This window comes from Eucyclogobius newberryi, unplaced genomic scaffold, assembly GCF_026437365.1.
Source record: "Eucyclogobius newberryi isolate DKJ021-1_F unplaced genomic scaffold, fEucNew1.0.hap1 SCAF_1, whole genome shotgun sequence".
Taxonomy (NCBI): Eukaryota; Metazoa; Chordata; class Actinopteri; order Gobiiformes; family Gobiidae; genus Eucyclogobius; species Eucyclogobius newberryi.
The window spans coordinates 5,006,069-5,022,973 of record NW_027315723.1 but is presented as its reverse complement, the minus strand read 5'-3'; the positions used below and the strand labels follow the sequence as shown (position 1 = coordinate 5,022,973).

General features: G+C 43.6%; 1 protein-coding gene across 1 annotated transcript in view; it reads right to left on the bottom strand.

The window, feature by feature from the left end:
* Positions 1 to 12,538: 12,538 nt before the first annotated feature.
* pard3ba (par-3 family cell polarity regulator beta a) overlaps positions 12,539 to 16,905 on the bottom strand; it is a 263,992-nt gene continuing 259,625 nt past the window's right edge. Inside the window, exon 24 of the mRNA XM_072443180.1 lies at positions 12,539 to 12,891. Coding sequence (XP_072299281.1) covers positions 12,618 to 12,891 — 274 coding nt within the window. The 3' untranslated portion in view covers positions 12,539 to 12,617. The remainder of the gene's footprint in view (positions 12,892 to 16,905) is intronic.

Sequence of the window (16,905 nt, the reverse complement as noted above, 5' to 3'; positions counted from 1 at the left end):
TAAATGTTTCTCTTTTATTGACCAATGACAACTGTTACTGGTTTGTTCAGCTCGGGAGGTAAATTATGTGATTTTGGGCGTCACAAAAATAAACTGAACTGAATTAGTGTTAAATGAAGAGGCAAAAGAATGTGTCAAGATTTGAACAAATATATATTGATTATGGATTATAGGCACGTTTATTTGTAGAGCACATTTCATACACGAGACAATTCAAAGTGTTTCACAACAGGAAAAATGCATTAAAAACACAAAGAAATGACAGAAACAGAAAGACAATAAAATGAACTAATTAAAGAGCAAATAAAGTCCTTTCAGTCAAACACAGCTAAACAAAACCGTTTATAGGGTTAGAATTGTTGGAGTAAAAGCCTGTTTTCTTTTTAAAAACTAACTTTAAAAACGATCACAGTTTTGACTTATAAACATAAACAAGATAAGACTTAATCTGAAATATTTAACACAAAAAAGCAGCAACATTTCTTCTGCTCCAAACCACATCCTTCAACCAGACACCCGCTGACCTTTGACCTTTAGAAATGTCTGATTCTTGATCTTGGTTTACATTTTCCAGCCCCAAAACATACTTCATTTGATCTATTTGAAGTCATTATTTAACATCTTGGACACCGGCTTAAAATCCAGTAAAAATAAATAAAAAAATGGACTTTTCAAGAAGCTAGAATGTAAAATAAGTTTCTAATTAGCCGTCCAAAGCCGCTGCCTCCAGTTAACCTCTCGTCCCCTGATCCGTGGCCTCGCTCTTCTCTTTCCCGAGTGTTTGGCAGAGATAACCGTGGGCGCTCTTCACTTTGTCCTCCCTCCAGTGGATTCCTTTGATTGACACATGCTAACAAGCTAACAGGTGAGAGACGGGGGCGCGGGAGGAATGGCTAATGCTAACGCTAAGTAGCAAGGGAATTCTGTCACTTGTGCCGGGTTCGTGACAATGGAGGAGAGGAGGAGAAGGAAAGGAGGAAAGGAAAAGGGTTAGAGGGGTAGAAATGGTGGTGAGGGATAAGAGGGAGGAAGAGAAGGACGAGAGAGCAAGAGAAGGACGAGAGAGGAAGAGAAGGACGAGAGAGCAAGAGAAGGACGAGAGAGGAAGAGAAGGACGAGAGAGGAAGAGAAGGACGAGAGGAAGAGAAGGACGAGAGAGGAAGAGAAGGACGAGAGAGGAAGAGAAGGACGAGAGAGGAAGAGAAGGACGAGAGGAAGAGAAGGACGAGAGAGGAAGAGAAGGACGAGAGAGGAAGAGAAGGACGAGAGAGGAAGAGAAGGACGAGAGAGCAAGAGAAGGACGAGAGAGGAAGAGAAGGACGAGAGAGGAAGAGAAGGACGAGAGAGGAAGAGAAGGACGAGAGGAAGAGAAGGACGAGAGGAAGAGAAGGACGAGAGAGGAAGAGAAGGACGAGAGAGGAAGAGAAGGACGAGAGAGGAAGAGAAGGACGAGAGGAAGAGAAGGACGAGAGAGGAAGAGAAGGACGAGAGAGGAAGAGAAGGACGAGAGAGGAAGAGAAGGACGAGAGAGGAAGAGAAGGACGAGAGGAAGAGAAGGACGAGAGGAAGAGAAGGACGAGAGAGGAAGAGAAGGACGAGAGAGGAAGAGAAGGACGAGAGAGGAAGAGAAGGACGAGAGAGGAAGAGAAGGACGAGAGGAAGAGAAGGACGAGAGAGGAAGAGAAGGACGAGAGAGGAAGAGAAGGACGAGAGAGGAAGAGAAGGACGAGAGAGGAAGAGAAGGACGAGAGAGGAAGAGAAGGACGAGAGGAAGAGAAGGACGAGAGAGGAAGAGAAGGACGAGAGAGGAAGAGAAGGACGAGAGAGGAAGAGAAGGACGAGAGAGGAAGAGAAGGACGAGAGAGGAAGAGAAGGACGAGAGAGGAAGAGAAGGACGAGAGAGGAAGAGAAGGACGAGAGAGGAAGAGAAGGACGAGAGAGGAAGAGAAGGACGAGAGGAAGAGAAGGACGAGAGAGGAAGAGAAGGACGAGAGAGCAAGAGAAGGACGAGAGAGGAAGAGAAGGACGAGAGAGGAAGAGAAGGACGAGAGAGGAAGAGAAGGACGAGAGGAAGAGAAGGACGAGAGAGGAAGAGAAGGACGAGAGAGGAAGAGAAGGACGAGAGAGGAAGAGAAGGACGAGAGGAAGAGAAGGACGAGAGAGGAAGAGAAGGACGAGAGAGGAAGAGAAGGACGAGAGAGCAAGAGAAGGACGAGAGAGCAAGAGAAGGACGAGAGAGGAAGAGAAGGACGAGAGAGGAAGAGAAGGACGAGAGAGGAAGAGAAGGACGAGAGGAAGAGAAGGACGAGAGAGGAAGAGAAGGACGAGAGAGGAAGAGAAGGACGAGAGAGGAAGAGAAGGACGAGAGGAAGAGAAGGACGAGAGAGGAAGAGAAGGACGAGAGAGGAAGAGAAGGACGAGAGAGGAAGAGAAGGACGAGAGAGGAAGAGAAGGACGAGAGGAAGAGAAGGACGAGAGGAAGAGAAGGACGAGAGAGGAAGAGAAGGACGAGAGAGGAAGAGAAGGACGAGAGGAAGAGAAGGACGAGAGAGGAAGAGAAGGACGAGAGAGGAAGAGAAGGACGAGAGAGGAAGAGAAGGACGAGAGAGGAAGAGAAGGACGAGAGAGGAGAATGCTAACTGTCTGCTAGCTCACAGTCACAAAGGAGCTAAAAACAATAACGTATATATTAAAATGTTAATATGCATTATATTTATTGTTGTATAGTTATATTATAATAAAGGTGTTCTTCAAGGCTCTGTCCTTGGACCGCTGTTATTTAAAACTTGTATAAATTCAATTGGGTGAAATATAAAACCAGGAGCATCCACTTGTGCAGATGATGTCATTCTATTACGCTAAAGTGATTCAAAATCACTCCATCCAACAAAACTGTGCTAATTTGAAACAATTAATTACGATAATTTAAATAAAACAAAATGTTTAGTGTTCTGCAAAAGACACTCAAAAAGGATATCTATTCTCAAGTACCAGATTACAAATCCTGGGCTCTGGATCCATGATAAACAAACAAACAAACAAACAAACAAACAAACAAACAACATACAAGATCTGACAAATCATCTTAAATCCAGATTGTCTTTGTTTTACTCTTTAACTGTAGAAACAGTTCATTCAGTTCTAGATTATTGTGATATTTTACACATTCTACAGTTAAAACCTCTGAACTCGGTTTATCATTCAGCTCTAAGGTTCAGCTCTGAGGTTCAGCTCTGAGGTCCAGCTCTAAGGTTCAGCTCTGAGGTTCAGCTCTGAGGTTCAGCTCTAAGTTTCAGCTCTGAGGTTCAGCTCTAAGGTCCAGCTCTAAGTTTCAGCTCTAAGGTTCAGCTCTAAGTTTCATCTCTAAGTTTCATCTCTAAGGTTCAGCTCTAAGGTTCAGCTCTGAGGTTCAGCTCTAAGGTTCAGCTCTGAGGTTCAGCTCTGAGGTTCAGCTCTAAGTTTCAGCTCTAAGTTTCAGCTCTGAGGTTCAGCTCTGAGGTTCAGCTCTGAGGTTCAGCTCTAAGGTCCAGCTCTAAGGTCCAGCTCTGAGGTTCAGCTCTGAGGTTCAGCTCTGAGGTTCAGCTCTAAGGTTCAGCTCTGAGGTTCAGCTCTGAGGTTCAGCTCTGAGGTTCAGCTCTGAGGTTCAGCTCTAAGGTCCAGCTCTGAGGTTCAGCTCTGAGGTTCAGCTCTGAGGTTCAGCTCTGAGGTTCAGCTCTGAGGTTCAGCTCTGAGGTTCAGCTCTAAGTTTCAGCTCTAAGTTTCAGCTCTGAGGTTCAGCTCTGAGGTTCAGCTCTGAGGTTCAGCTCTGAGGTTCAGCTCTGAGGTTCAGCTCTAAGTTTCAGCTCAGTTTCAGCTCTGAGGTTCAGCTCTGAGGTTCAGCTCTGAGGTTCAGCTCTGAGGTTCAGCTCTGAGGTTCAGCTCTGAGGTTCAGCTCTAAGGTCCAGCTCTAAGGTCCAGCTCTAAGGTCCAGCTCTGAGGTTAATTACAGGAGAAGTTATGTTCTAAAGTAGGATGTGAGGAACAGAACAGCCAAACTGTCACAGTTTGAGGTCTCGGGATATTTTTGTTTTAAAGATCCATGGTATGAACGACCCGCAGTGAAGTGCACTCGTCTTAAACACTTTTATCTCAGAGTATTAATATGTTTCTATGAATAAGTCAATATTTTTCTTATTTGTGTTTTAGTATCCTGTGTTAGTTAGTTGTTTCTTTTGTGTTGTGTTTTAACAGGAAATCCATGAAAAAGAGAACATTTCTCATTGGGGTTTCCCTGTTTAAATAAATAAAATTCATGAAATAAATGAATGAATATTGTATTGATCGTGTGTCTTACAGAGTCCCATTTTGACATCGTCTGAAACAAACAACTCTGTCCACTTCATGTAAGCCGCCCACAGGGCTGGACTTACCACAGAATAGTATAAATATAGAGTTCTTTTATTGACAAAGACTGAGATGAGAGTCCAGATGATACAACTGAAGCTTTCTCTACAATGAACACTCCTGGACGAATGAGGGGCACAGAGGCAGTGTGAGGGGCACAGAGGCAGTGTGAGGGGCACGGAGGCAGTGTGAGGGGCACAGAGGCAGTGTGAGGGGCACAGAGGCAGTGTGAGGGGCACAGAGGCAGTGTGAGGGGCACGGAGGCAGTGTGAGGGGCACGGAGGCAGTGTGAGGGGCACAGAGGCAGTGTGAGGGGCACAGAGGCAGTGTGAGAGGCAGTGTGAGGGGCACAGAGGCAGTGTGAGGGGCACAGAGGCAGTGTGAGGGGCACAGAGGCAGTGTGAGGGGCACAGAGGCAGTGTGAGGGGCACAGAGGCAGTGTGAGGGGCACAGAGGCAGTGTGAGGGGCACAGAGGCAGTGTGAGGGGCACAGAGGCAGTGTGAGAGGCACAGAGGCAGTGTGAGGGGCACAGAGGCAGTGTGAGGGGCACAGAGGCAGTGTGAGGGGCACAGAGGCAGTGTGAGAGGCAGGGGTAATGCACAGCTCTGCAACTTTTCAGTCAGATTGTTTGTGAAAAAACAAAATAATAAATCCAAAATAGTTTTGTTTTGTATCTATGAAAACAATTAAGCAAAAAATAAATAAATCTATTTTTCAGATGTACATGTCCCAAATGTGGGCAATTTATTTCATTTTACACATAAAATGCCTTATATTTGTATGAAAACATTACATGAAAAACGTGATCACTTTTTTATCATCCACTGACGTTTAAATCTCTAAATTAAAGTTCACACAGTTTTATAAAAGCCTGTGATTGTAAAAGCTGGTGGCTCTACAGCACTTATGACCCATTAACCCCCATAACAAGCATCACTGTGAAAATACCAACAGCCAAGAAGAGTCACACACACACAAGAGTCACATTGAAAAGTCGACTTCCGCTCATGTGACTCCATCGACCTCGTGCGGAACCATTTGTTTGACATGTTTTGAAATACACTTTTTAGCACATTTGCAAATAATCTGAAATGTTTGACAAAGTGTAGAACCGAGTCATTGCATTCCACAATCAACACTGAGATTAGTGCATCGCATGTTCTGCAGTGTGGCATTAAAACTTAACTAGTTAAAGTGTTTCTATTTTACGTGTATTTCACTGAGTGCGTTTCAATCTAAAGCCATTTTAGGCAAAGCAATAACACGTTATGGACACGTGCAAAATGGACTTTTATGAGCTTTTCACCATGTTTTAATATTATTCCTTCATCAAAAACACACCTGGAGTTGTATTTACACGTTTTTCCCACAATAATCCTGTTTCAAAGTCCTTTGCTCTGAAAATCCAAGAAAGGTCATGAGGTCTCCTGCTCTGTCAAGTCCACAAACCATCACTGAATCATTATAAGCTAGCTTTTGTTTATTTTCCCGACGGTAATTCTATGTGCTGCCAGTAGGTGGAGCGCAAACACCAATGCTGATGAGGAAACGCCCGGCTGATGGAGAGTAACGTGTGCTTTTCAGTACAATACATTTTAAGTTCAACAACATGAAATGCCAATGTGTGAATACCGGCCCATATTTAAAGGCGCTAGTGCTTAAAAACGCTTTCATAATGATCATTCCAAACATCCTAATTATTCCCCACCAAGAGTTTATAATCCAAGCTAACGATAAGCATGCTAATTGTCATTTTAAAACAGACGGCACAGGCTTTTTAACAGGATATACGGCTCCACAGCCACTGTATTTCTCAAGACTGAACAGTAAAAGACACAAGTGCAGTCATTTTTCAAGCTTTGGTTTGGATGGAGGTTAAATCTGCTTCATTCTAGAGCCTTGTTTTCATTATGACGGCGCTCAGACTCACCACAGCGCTCACGGAGGCTGTTTACGGTTTGTAGATGGAGTTAAGTACAGCCAGTGGAGCAGATAAGTGCTCCAATCACAGAGATGTATTCTATAGAGAACGGAACACTCGTGGGTGAAGTACAAGCGCTTCACTAAATGTAATGTATATGTGGCTTTTGTTGGTTTGATGTGTAAAATGCTGTTTAATTATAGTAGTAGTAGTGGTAGTAGTAGTAACAGTAGTAGTAGTAGTAGTAGTACTACTACTAGTAGTAGTAGTAGTAGTAGTAGTAGTAGTAGTAGTACTGCTAGTAGTAGTACTGCTAGTAGTAGTAGTAGTACTGCTAGTAGTAGTACTGCTAGTAGTAGTAGTAGTACTGCTAGTAGTAGTAGTAGTAGTAGTACTGCTAGTAGTAGTAGTAGTAGTAGTACTGCTAGTAGTAGTAGTAGTAGTAGTACTGCTAGTACTAGTAGTAGTAGTAGTAGTAGTAGTAGTACTGCTAGTAGTAGTAGTAGTACTGCTAGTAGTAGTAGTAGTAGTAGTACTGCTAGTAGTAGTAGTAGTACTGCTAGTAGTAGTAGTACTGCTAGTAGTAGTAGTAGTAGTACTGCTAGTAGTAGTACTAGTAGTGATAGTAGTACTGCTAGTAGTGGTACTGCTAGTAGTAGTACTGCTAGTAGTAGTACTGCTAGTAGCAGTAGTAGTAGTACTGCTAGTAGTAGTACTAGTAGTGATAGTAGTACTGCTAGTAGTAGTACTGCTAGTAGTGGTACTGCTAGTACTACTACTACTAGTAGTAGTACTAGTAGTAGTAGTAGTAGTAGTAGTAATAAGGTTGTAATTGCACTATTCTTTCTCTTATACAAACCATGTCATTCAAATATAAAGTGCTAAATTAATTTAATTAAGTAATTAAAGTGTCTGTTAATGTTTTTTCTAGAACAAGAGCAGCAGCACACAGGCACAGCACCATGTCCAATTCCAGAATAGTTCTTTAAATATTTATCTGGCAACATAAGAACATGTTTACTGTATGTAATGCTTTTAAAGTGCTTTTATTCAGTTGTTATATTATGTTTTGTGTGTTGTTGTGGAGAACAGGAGACGAGTAATGCCTCCATTTGGAACTTTACTCCACTTTTCTTATTTGATCTCAGATTTTATTGTTAAATATTAGATCAACGTTGGTTAAAACATGTGTTTAAGGCCGATCCCGCAGTGTGCACAGATACATTCTGTATTTCTCTTACTTTTGTCTTGCAAAAAGGAAAATAAAACATTTCACATTTACTGTCTCGGGGGGAAAACTTGTGATGCTCCAAAAAATCACACACACACACAAACCATTTAAATAGTTGAGCTTTCCATAATCTAAAGTATTTTAATATCTACTTTGCACACATTCACGCCCATAACTGATTTGAGCCGTTCTTTGGCCTCCATGGTAACAGCGTAATCCATTAAATATGATCATGTTTTGCTTTATTTGCGTCTCTGCAGAGAACGCTCTCTAAACGACAGCTGCTGCTCACAACGCTCACACGCTGCTTGAAATTAGGATTAGCTTTGATATTAGCATAGCATTGTTGCCACACAGTCGGATCTGGTCGACTTTTCATTCCACTAGTTTTGATTTAATTTGAGCAGCGAGCGCGCTTTGTGCCACTGCAATTTGAGAGAAACAGGTTTTATGCAGCAAATTACAAAGTCAATACCAAAATACGGCGAATAAAGAAGTTGAAACTGGAAAAAAGACAATTAAACAATGAATCCAGCTCAGTTATAACGATGAGAAACATGCAAAACAAATGTGATATACTTACGAACTTGAGAAGAGACGAGTTTCTTCTCATCACTGCGGTTTGGGCTGTTGCTAAAGGAAAGGGACGTGCTGTGTGTGCAGAAAATGGTCAATAATTGTGAATTAAAGACATAAAAGTTGACGTTAACATGAAATAAAAAGCAGCTCCGGCTTGAATTGGTCTCAAAAACAATGAAACATCATATCACACGATCATCTTCGCTTCATAACTCCACATTTGGGGACTTTTCCCAATCATTTTCCAGTCGCAACAGGGAAAACCCACATTATTTCCTACCGTTTGTGCAGCTTTGTACGACCACATCCCTTCTATTCATTTTTAGCACAGTTTTGTCTCAACTATTTAAAAAAAAAAAAAAGTGGCAGGGAGCAAATTCATCTCCTCTTGATAGTGATCGACGGGCTCAAGCTCATGTCTTGTTGCTAATTAAACTCTCCTTATACTAATTATTCTCATTTTAGGGCCACCGTTTCCACCATCTTCATTTAAAACAGCAAATTGGCCAGTAATCATTTTCTAGTGGAGACTTCCCGGCTGCTAATTGTCAGAAATGATTTAGCCATTATCAAAACGCAGGCTCCGCTTATCAGTCATCTTACAGGGCCCATTTATCTACAGCAATTAATTTTCAAACTGATGACTCATGGCTTAATATTATGCAAAATAAGGCATAATAAAGGCAAATTGAGTTGGAAGCGAGTGGATTTCGGAGACTTTAATGCAAAAAAAAAAAGGTATAAAAACCATGCAACGTACATATTTGGCAAATCCAAACCCCCAAAAACACCTTGGATATAGTAAGTCGTTTTGGTTTCACAGCTCACAGATTTAAATATACACATTTTATTGCAAACGCCGCACAACATGGCACACAAAAGCAGCGCGGACAGATATATTATCAATTCATACAGGAGTAATAAAAATGTCCAAAGATGCGTAAGAGGGAATTCAACATCAAGGACAAACGGGGACGCTTTGAAGCCGGGCGTGCTTCTTCCTGCTTCCTGTTTGTCATGTCGGACTTCCTGTGTCTACTTTCTGGTCGTGTGTTGTGAGAGGAGTGCGTCTGCTTCCTGTGTGCAGACTCAGCGCGGCCTTCCATCCCGGATACAACTTTACTGTACAAATATGGCTTCCACTGAGTCGTTTCATGGTTAAATGACTAACTATAGTGATATGTACATAATCAGTGCACAATGTAGAAAAAATATGAACTCAAAGGAAACACTATAAATGTCCCTATTCTCCTAAATGTTAGTTCTTGACAATGTGTTCGAATGACATTGTGTTGTAGGCAGCACAGATTGGCAGTGGATAAGATAAGATAAGTCATTTTGGGACGTATTTTGAGCAATAAAGTTTAGTTTAGGATCTCAAAGACTGTTATTAGTGAAATGGCCAAATACAAATGTCCGTTGAAATATTCCAGTCTCAGTAAAGTTTAAACTGTAACTGTTTTCATGGTGCGTTCAAACTTTTAGCCCAGTTTAGTCCGGGTGTAGGTTTTGTTTGGTGCTATTCTAGATCTGGTTTAGTCCTGGTCTGGTTCAGGTTCAGTCCCATTTTAGTCCCAATTTGGATGTGGTGAATGTTCAAGAGTGAAAACACCCTTAAATTCAAATATTGACCCGTTTTCTAACAATTTTGGTTAAATTTTCCATTTCTGTTGTTTTTTTTGATTTACAACTGGATCATGGTTTAGTCCTAATGACTAGACTTAGTTTAGTTCTGTTCTAGTCCAGATATAGTCCAGGTTTAGTCCTGTTCTAGTCCAGGTTTAGTCCAGGTTTAGTTCTGTTCTAGTCCAGATATAGTCCAGGTTTAGTCTTGTTCTAGTCCAGGTTTAGTTCAGGTTTAGTCCAGGTATAGTCCAGGTATAGTCCAGGTATAGTCCAGGTTTAGTTCTGTTCTAGTCCAGATATAGTCCAGGTTTAGTTCTGTTCTAGTCCAAGTATAGTCCAGGTTTAGTTCTGTTCTAGTCCAGGTATAGTCCAGGTTTAGTTCTGTTCTAGTCCAGGTTTTGTTCTGTTCTAGTCCAGGTATAGTCCAGGTTTAGTCCTGTTCTAGTCCAGGTTTAGTCCAGGTTTAGTTCTGTTCTAGTCCAGATATAGTCCAGGTTTAGTTCTGTTCTAGTCCAGGTTTAGTTCTGTTCTAGTCCAGGTTTAGTTCTGTTCTAGTCCAGGTTTAGTCCAGGTTTAGTTCTGTTCTAGTCCAGGTTTAGTCCAGGTTTAGTTCTGTTCTAGTCCAGGTATAGTCCAGGTTTAGTCCTGTTCTAGTCCAGGTTTAGTCCAGGTTTAGTTCTGTTCTAGTCCAGGTTTAGTCCAGGTTTAGTTCTGTTCTAGTCCAGGTTTAGTCCAGGTTTAGTTCTGTTCTAGTCCAGGTATAGTCCAGGTTTAGTTCTGTTCTAGTCCAGGTTTAGTCCAGGTTTAGTTCTGTTCTAGTCCAGGTATAGTCCAGGTTTAGTCCTGTTCTAGTCCAGGTTTAGTCCAGGTTTAGTTCTGTTCTAGTCCAGGTTTAGTTCAGGTTTAGTCCTGTTCTAGTCCAGGTTTAGTTCTGATCTAGTCCAGATCTAGTCCAGGTTTAGTTCTGTTTTAGTCCAGGTTTAGTCCAGGTTTAGTCCAGGTATAGTCCAGGTATAGTCCAGGTATAGTCCAGGTATAGTCCAGGTTTAGTTCTGTTCTAGTCCAGATATAGTCCAGGTTTAGTTCTGTTCTAGTCCAGGTTTAGTTCTGTTCTAGTCCAGGTTTAGTTCTGTTCTAGTCCAGGTATAGTCCAGGTTTAGTTCTGTTCTAGTCCAGGTTTAGTCCAGGTTTAGTTCTGTTCTAGTCCAGGTTTAGTCCAGGTTTAGTTCTGTTCTAGTCCAGGTATAGTCCAGGTTTAGTCCTGTTCTAGTCCAGGTTTAGTCCAGGTTTAGTTCTGTTCTAGTCCAGGTTTAGTTCAGGTTTAGTCCTGTTCTAGTCCAGGTTTAGTTCTGATCTAGTCCAGATCTAGTCCAGGTTTAGTTCTGTTTTAGTCCAGGTTTAGTCCAGGTTTAGTCCAGGTATAGTCCAGGTATAGTCCAGGTATAGTCCAGGTATAGTCCAGGTTTAGTTCTGTTCTAGTCCAGATATAGTCCAGGTTTAGTTCTGTTCTAGTCCAGGTTTAGTTCTGTTCTAGTCCAGGTTTAGTTCTGTTCTAGTCCAGGTATAGTCCAGGTATAGTCCAGGTTTAGTCCAGGTATAGTCCAGGTTTAGTTCTGTTCTAGTCCAGATATAGTCCAGGTTTAGTTCTGTTCTAGTCCAGGTTTTGTTCTGTTCTAGTCCAGGTATAGTCCAGGTTTTGTTCTGTTCTAGTCCAGATATAGTCCAGGTTTAGTTCTGTTCTAGTCCAAGTATAGTCCAGGTTTAGTTCTGTTCTGGTCCAGGTTTAGTCCAGGTTTAGTTCTGTTCTAGTCCAGGTTTAGTCCAGGTATAGTCCAGGTATAGTCCAGGTTTAGTCCTGTTCTAGTCCAGGTTTAGTTCTGTTCTAGTCCAGGTTTAGTTCTGATCTAGTCCAGGTTTAGTTCTGTTCTAGTCCAGGTTTAGTCCAGGTTTAGTCCAGGTATAGTCCAGGTTTAGTTCTGTTCTGGTCCAGGTTTAGTCCAGGTTTAGTTCTGTTCTGGTCCAGGTATAGTCCAGGTTTAGTTCTGTTCTGGTCCAGGTTTAGTTCTGTTCTAGTCCAGGTATAGTCCAGGTTTAGTCCAGGTTTAGTCCAGGTTTAGTCCAGGTTTAGTCCAGGTTTAGTCCAGGTTTAGTCCAGGTATAGTCCAGGTATAGTCCAGGTTTAGTTATGTTCTAGTCCAGGTATAGTCCAGGTTTTGTTCTGTTCTAGTCCAGGTATAGTCCAGGTTTTGTTCTGTTCTAGTCCAGGTATAGTCCAGGTTTAGTTCTGTTCTGGTCCAGGTTTAGTCTAGGTTTAGTTCTGTTCTGGTCCAGGTATAGTCCTGGTTTAGTTCTGTTCTGGTCCAGGTTTAGTTCTGTTCTAGTCCAGGTATAGTCCAGGTTTAGTCCAGGTATAGTCCAGGTATAGTCCAGGTTTAGTTCTGTTCTAGTCCAGGTTTAGTTCTGTTCTGGTCCAGGTTTAGTCCTGGTTTAGTTCTGTTCTGGTCCAGGTTTAGTTCTGTTCTAGTCCAGGTATAGTCCAGGTTTAGTCCAGGTTTAGTCCAGGTTTAGTTCTGTTCTAGTCCAGGTTTAGTTCTGTTCTAGTCCAGGTATAGTCCAGGTTTAGTCCAGGTTTAGTCCAGGTTTAGTCCAGGTTTAGTTCTGTTCTAGTCCAGGTTTAGTTCTGTTCTAGTCCAGGTATAGTCCAGGTTTAGTTCTGTTCTAGTCCAGGTTTGTCATGTTTGCAGACGCACCCTAAAATCCAAATGCAGTTGTGTTTATGTAGTTTTGTGTCTAAACATAATCTCTTCAAAGGCGATTTATCATTTTCTCGTGCGTGGACTCTACTTTGGCCTCATTATCCTTTTCCATATTCTACTCTAGACCGCGCCTATAACCGTATTCTTCCTCCGTGGATCTGGCTGCCTCCCGTCTCCGTAGCCGTAGCGCTCCGTGTCGATGTAGCGTCCCGGGCTAGCCTCCCTGTAGCCCTCTGCCTTGGCGGGCTCGTGGTACTGCTGGCGCCCCCTCTGGTCAGCGTTGGCGGTGCGGGTCTGGTGCGGCGGGTTGCTGGACTGGGGCGGAGGGAGGCGTTCCCTGGGGTCGTAGCCTGGGTCTTTGGAGATGGGTCTGGGGTAGTCGTATGGGTCCCTCCTGGAAGATAACAAATACAATCAAATACATTTTTATCTATAGAATTTAACTTTTTGAGCCAGGGCCATCTGGGAAACTGTTTTTGTTGAGTCTCAGAGACGGAGCAGAGACACTTTTTGAATCTACAATAGTCATGAAAATAAATGACAAACTATGAAATGAGGAGGCGTGTCCAAACATATGATTGGTAGTGTACATTACTGCGTCAGGAGAGAACCATAAGAGTGAAGAATCGTGCTCAAATCATACATACAAACATAACGACAGTAAGTACAGTGAGTGATACATTGTTTTGTCAGGATTACAGAGATTTATGTGGATCACAGCAGAAAGGAAGGCGCTTGGACTGAGTGAGATGGAGATCTGAGGGAAACTCGAGTTTATTTTACGATTTTACAGACAAATAAAGAGGAATTTTCTGTTTAAATATTTGTAATTGTGTGATTTTGTCGTGTTGTCAGGGCATTTAGGGTAAGACATACTTCTGAGATAGTTTGCCAGTACAACACCTCGCCTCCTTTTAGTTGACTAACCGATGGAAAGCTTGTCTTTAGTCGCCTCCAGCTTCTTCTACAACTGCAGAAAACTTACTCTGACACGTTCATTCTCCAGCTGTTTGCTCCACGCATTATTGTTGTGTCCAAAAGTTAGCAGGTTGTTTCGACTGCAATAAAGCTATAGATGTCTTTTACCACCACGCTGAAGGCGGCTTGCTCTATTTATGCCAAAGTACTCCACACACTGAAGTCGAAGTCATGAAGAACAGAGAACAGACAGTGCATATGTGTATCAGACTGTCCCCTCTGGGCAAGTTGTTAGTCAGCCCACATTTCAGTTTTTTTTGCATGAACTTCAAGCATGGTGCGGGGAAACGATGTTTGTATAGCTGTTGCTCTTCTGTCCTGAGGACTTTGGGCAAGACAATGAGCATGCTGGGATTATTCTGGCTGCGTTCATCACCTGTGTCCTGTGTTTGACTACGAAGTTTGGCAGGTGCGAGGGTCATTCCCTTCAAGAGTGTATGAATGAGTTTCCATCTTTCGAAATCCGCTTTAAACTGCTTGGTACATTCATCAAAATAAGAGGTTGGAAATGCAGTTATTCAAATTTAACAGTCGCCAACTATAATATCTGACTTCAGGATCCCAAAAAACACTGTATTTGATGCAAGAACGACGTTATAATATGGTGGAATTGTTATGTAAAATGATACTCTGTGCAATGAACAGAGGATTCCATAGCGTTTGTGGAACAGGAAGTGGTTCTCTTGAGACCACACCTCCTGCCCTTTGGTCCCTCCCTCCCCGGACCCCAAACGTGTCACTTTACCCCTGGATTCACCCGCTGATCACCTAAAGCTGCAGCTGGCTCTCTCGTGACTGAACACCCACCAGACTGAATTCCTCCGCACACACATGGATGTACTATGTTTTCTTATTTTGGGTGGCGTGGTGGCACAGTGGTTAGCACCTCAGCCTCAGTCAAGAGGGTCCAGGGTTCGACTCGCGGGTGGGGCATTTCTGTGTGGAGTTTGCGTGTTCTCTTTATGGTTTCCCTGAAAAAGACACTAAGCGGGACTATCCTGGTTAAAAAAGGGTCAATAAAATATAAATAAATGATGGCACTGCCCCGTCCACTTTGTCTGTGTGCAATGAACACATACATTATTTGTATTGTTAATTGTCCTTTAAACATGCTCGTGTATAGTTGCTTTGGCTGTTTTAGAGAATGATTTATTAAAATAAACAAAAGCTGGCAAATACGAGCACACAGTTGAAATTAACGCGGTTTGATGGACAATGCACAGAGTCTGACAATCATTTATGGATTTAAAAACAGCCCAGGAGATCTCAGGGTTTCTACCTGTGACGTCAGATTTTATTTTTGATTCATTTAACATTGACAAGGCACCACCTGAAATTGTGAAACAACTAAACACATAATAACCAGGACTGAACCAGAGACTGAACCAGGGACTGAACCAGGGACTGAACCAGGAACTGAACCAGGGACTGAACCAGGAACTGAACCAGGGACTGAACCAGGAACTGAACCAGAGAGTGAACCAGAGACTGAACCAGGGACTGAACCAGAGACTGAACCAGGGACTGAACCAGGGACTGAACCAGGGACTGAACCAGGGACTGAACCAGGAACTGAACCAGGGACTGAACCAGGAACTGAACCAGGGACTGAACCAGGAACTGAACCAGAGAGTGAACCAGAGACTGAACCAGGGACTGAACCAGGGACTGAACCAGGGACTGAACCAGGGACTGAACCAGGAACTGAACCAGGGACTGAACCAGGAACTGAACCAGAGACTGAACCAGGGACTGAACCAGAGACTGAACCAGGGACTGAACCAGAGACTGAACCAGGGACTGAACCAGGGACTGAACCAGGGACTGAACCAGGGACTGAACCAGGAACTGAACCAGGGACTGAACCAGGAACTGAACCAGGGACTGAACCAGGAACTGAACCAGAGAGTGAACCAGAGACTGAACCAGGGACTGAACAAGGGACTGAACCAGGGACTGAACCAGGGACTGAACCAGGAACTGAACCAGGGACTGAACCAGGAACTGAACCAGAGACTGAACCAGGGACTGAACCAGGGACTGAACCAGGGACTGAACCAGGGACTGAACCAGGGACTGAACCAGGGACTGAACCAGGGACTGAACCAGGAACTGAACCAGGGACTGAACCAGGGACTGAACCAGAGACTGAACCAGGGACTGAACCAGAGACTGAACCAGGACTGAACCAGAGACTGAACCAGAGACTGAACCAGAGACTGAACCAGGACTGAACCAGAGACTGAACCAGAGACTGAACCAGGACTGAACCAGAGACTGAACCAGGGACTGAACCAGGACTGAACCAGAGACTGAACCAGGACTGAACCAGGACTGAACCAGGACTGAACCAGAGACTGAACCAGGACTGAACCAGAGACTGAACCAGAGACTGAACCAGAGACTGAACCAGGACTGAACCAGAGACTGAACCAGAGACTGAACCAGGGACTGAACCATAGACTGAACCAGAGACTGAACCAGGGACTGAACCAGGACTGAACCAGAGACTGAACCAGAGACTGAACCAGGGACTGAACCAGGGACTGAACCAGGGACTGAACCAGGAACTGAACCAGAGACTGAACCAGGGACTGAACCAGGGACTGAACCAGAGACTGAACCAGAGACTGAACCAGGGACTGAACCAGAGACTGAACCAGGGACTGAACCAGGGACTGAACCAGGGACTGAACCAGAGACTGAACCAGAGACTGAACCAGAGACTGAACCAGGACTGAACCAGAGACTGAACCAGAGACTGAACCAGAGACTGAACCAGGACTGAACCAGAGACTGAACCAGGGACTGAACCAGGACTGAACCAGAGACTGAACCAGAGACTGAACCAGGACTGAACCAGAGACTGAACCAGAGACTGAACCAGGACTGAACCAGAGACTGAACCAGAGACTGAACCAGAGACTGAACCAGAGACTGAACCAGAGACTGAACCAGAGACTGAACCAGAGACTGAACCAGAGACTGAACCAGAGACTGAACCAGAGACTGAACCAGGACTGAACCAGAGACTGAACCAGAGACTGAACCAGGACTGAACCAGAGACTGAACCAGGGACTGAACCAGGACTGAACCAGGACTGAACCAGAGACTGAACCAGAGACTGAACCAGGACTGAACCAGAGACTGAACCAGGACTGAACCAGGACTGAACCAGAGACTGAACCAGAGACTGAACCAGGACTGAACCAGAGACTGAACCAGAGACTGAACCAGGACTGAACCAGAGACTGAACCAGAGACTGAACCAGAGACTGAACCAGGACGGCTGTATTCAATGACATGACTTCATTCAAATAAAGCTTGTATGTAAATGCAGCATCTGCAACAACTTCCTTAGACACTAGAGTATTGTTGATTCATTAAATATCTGAGACTCAAGACAAAAACAAAAGGACACTTATCTCC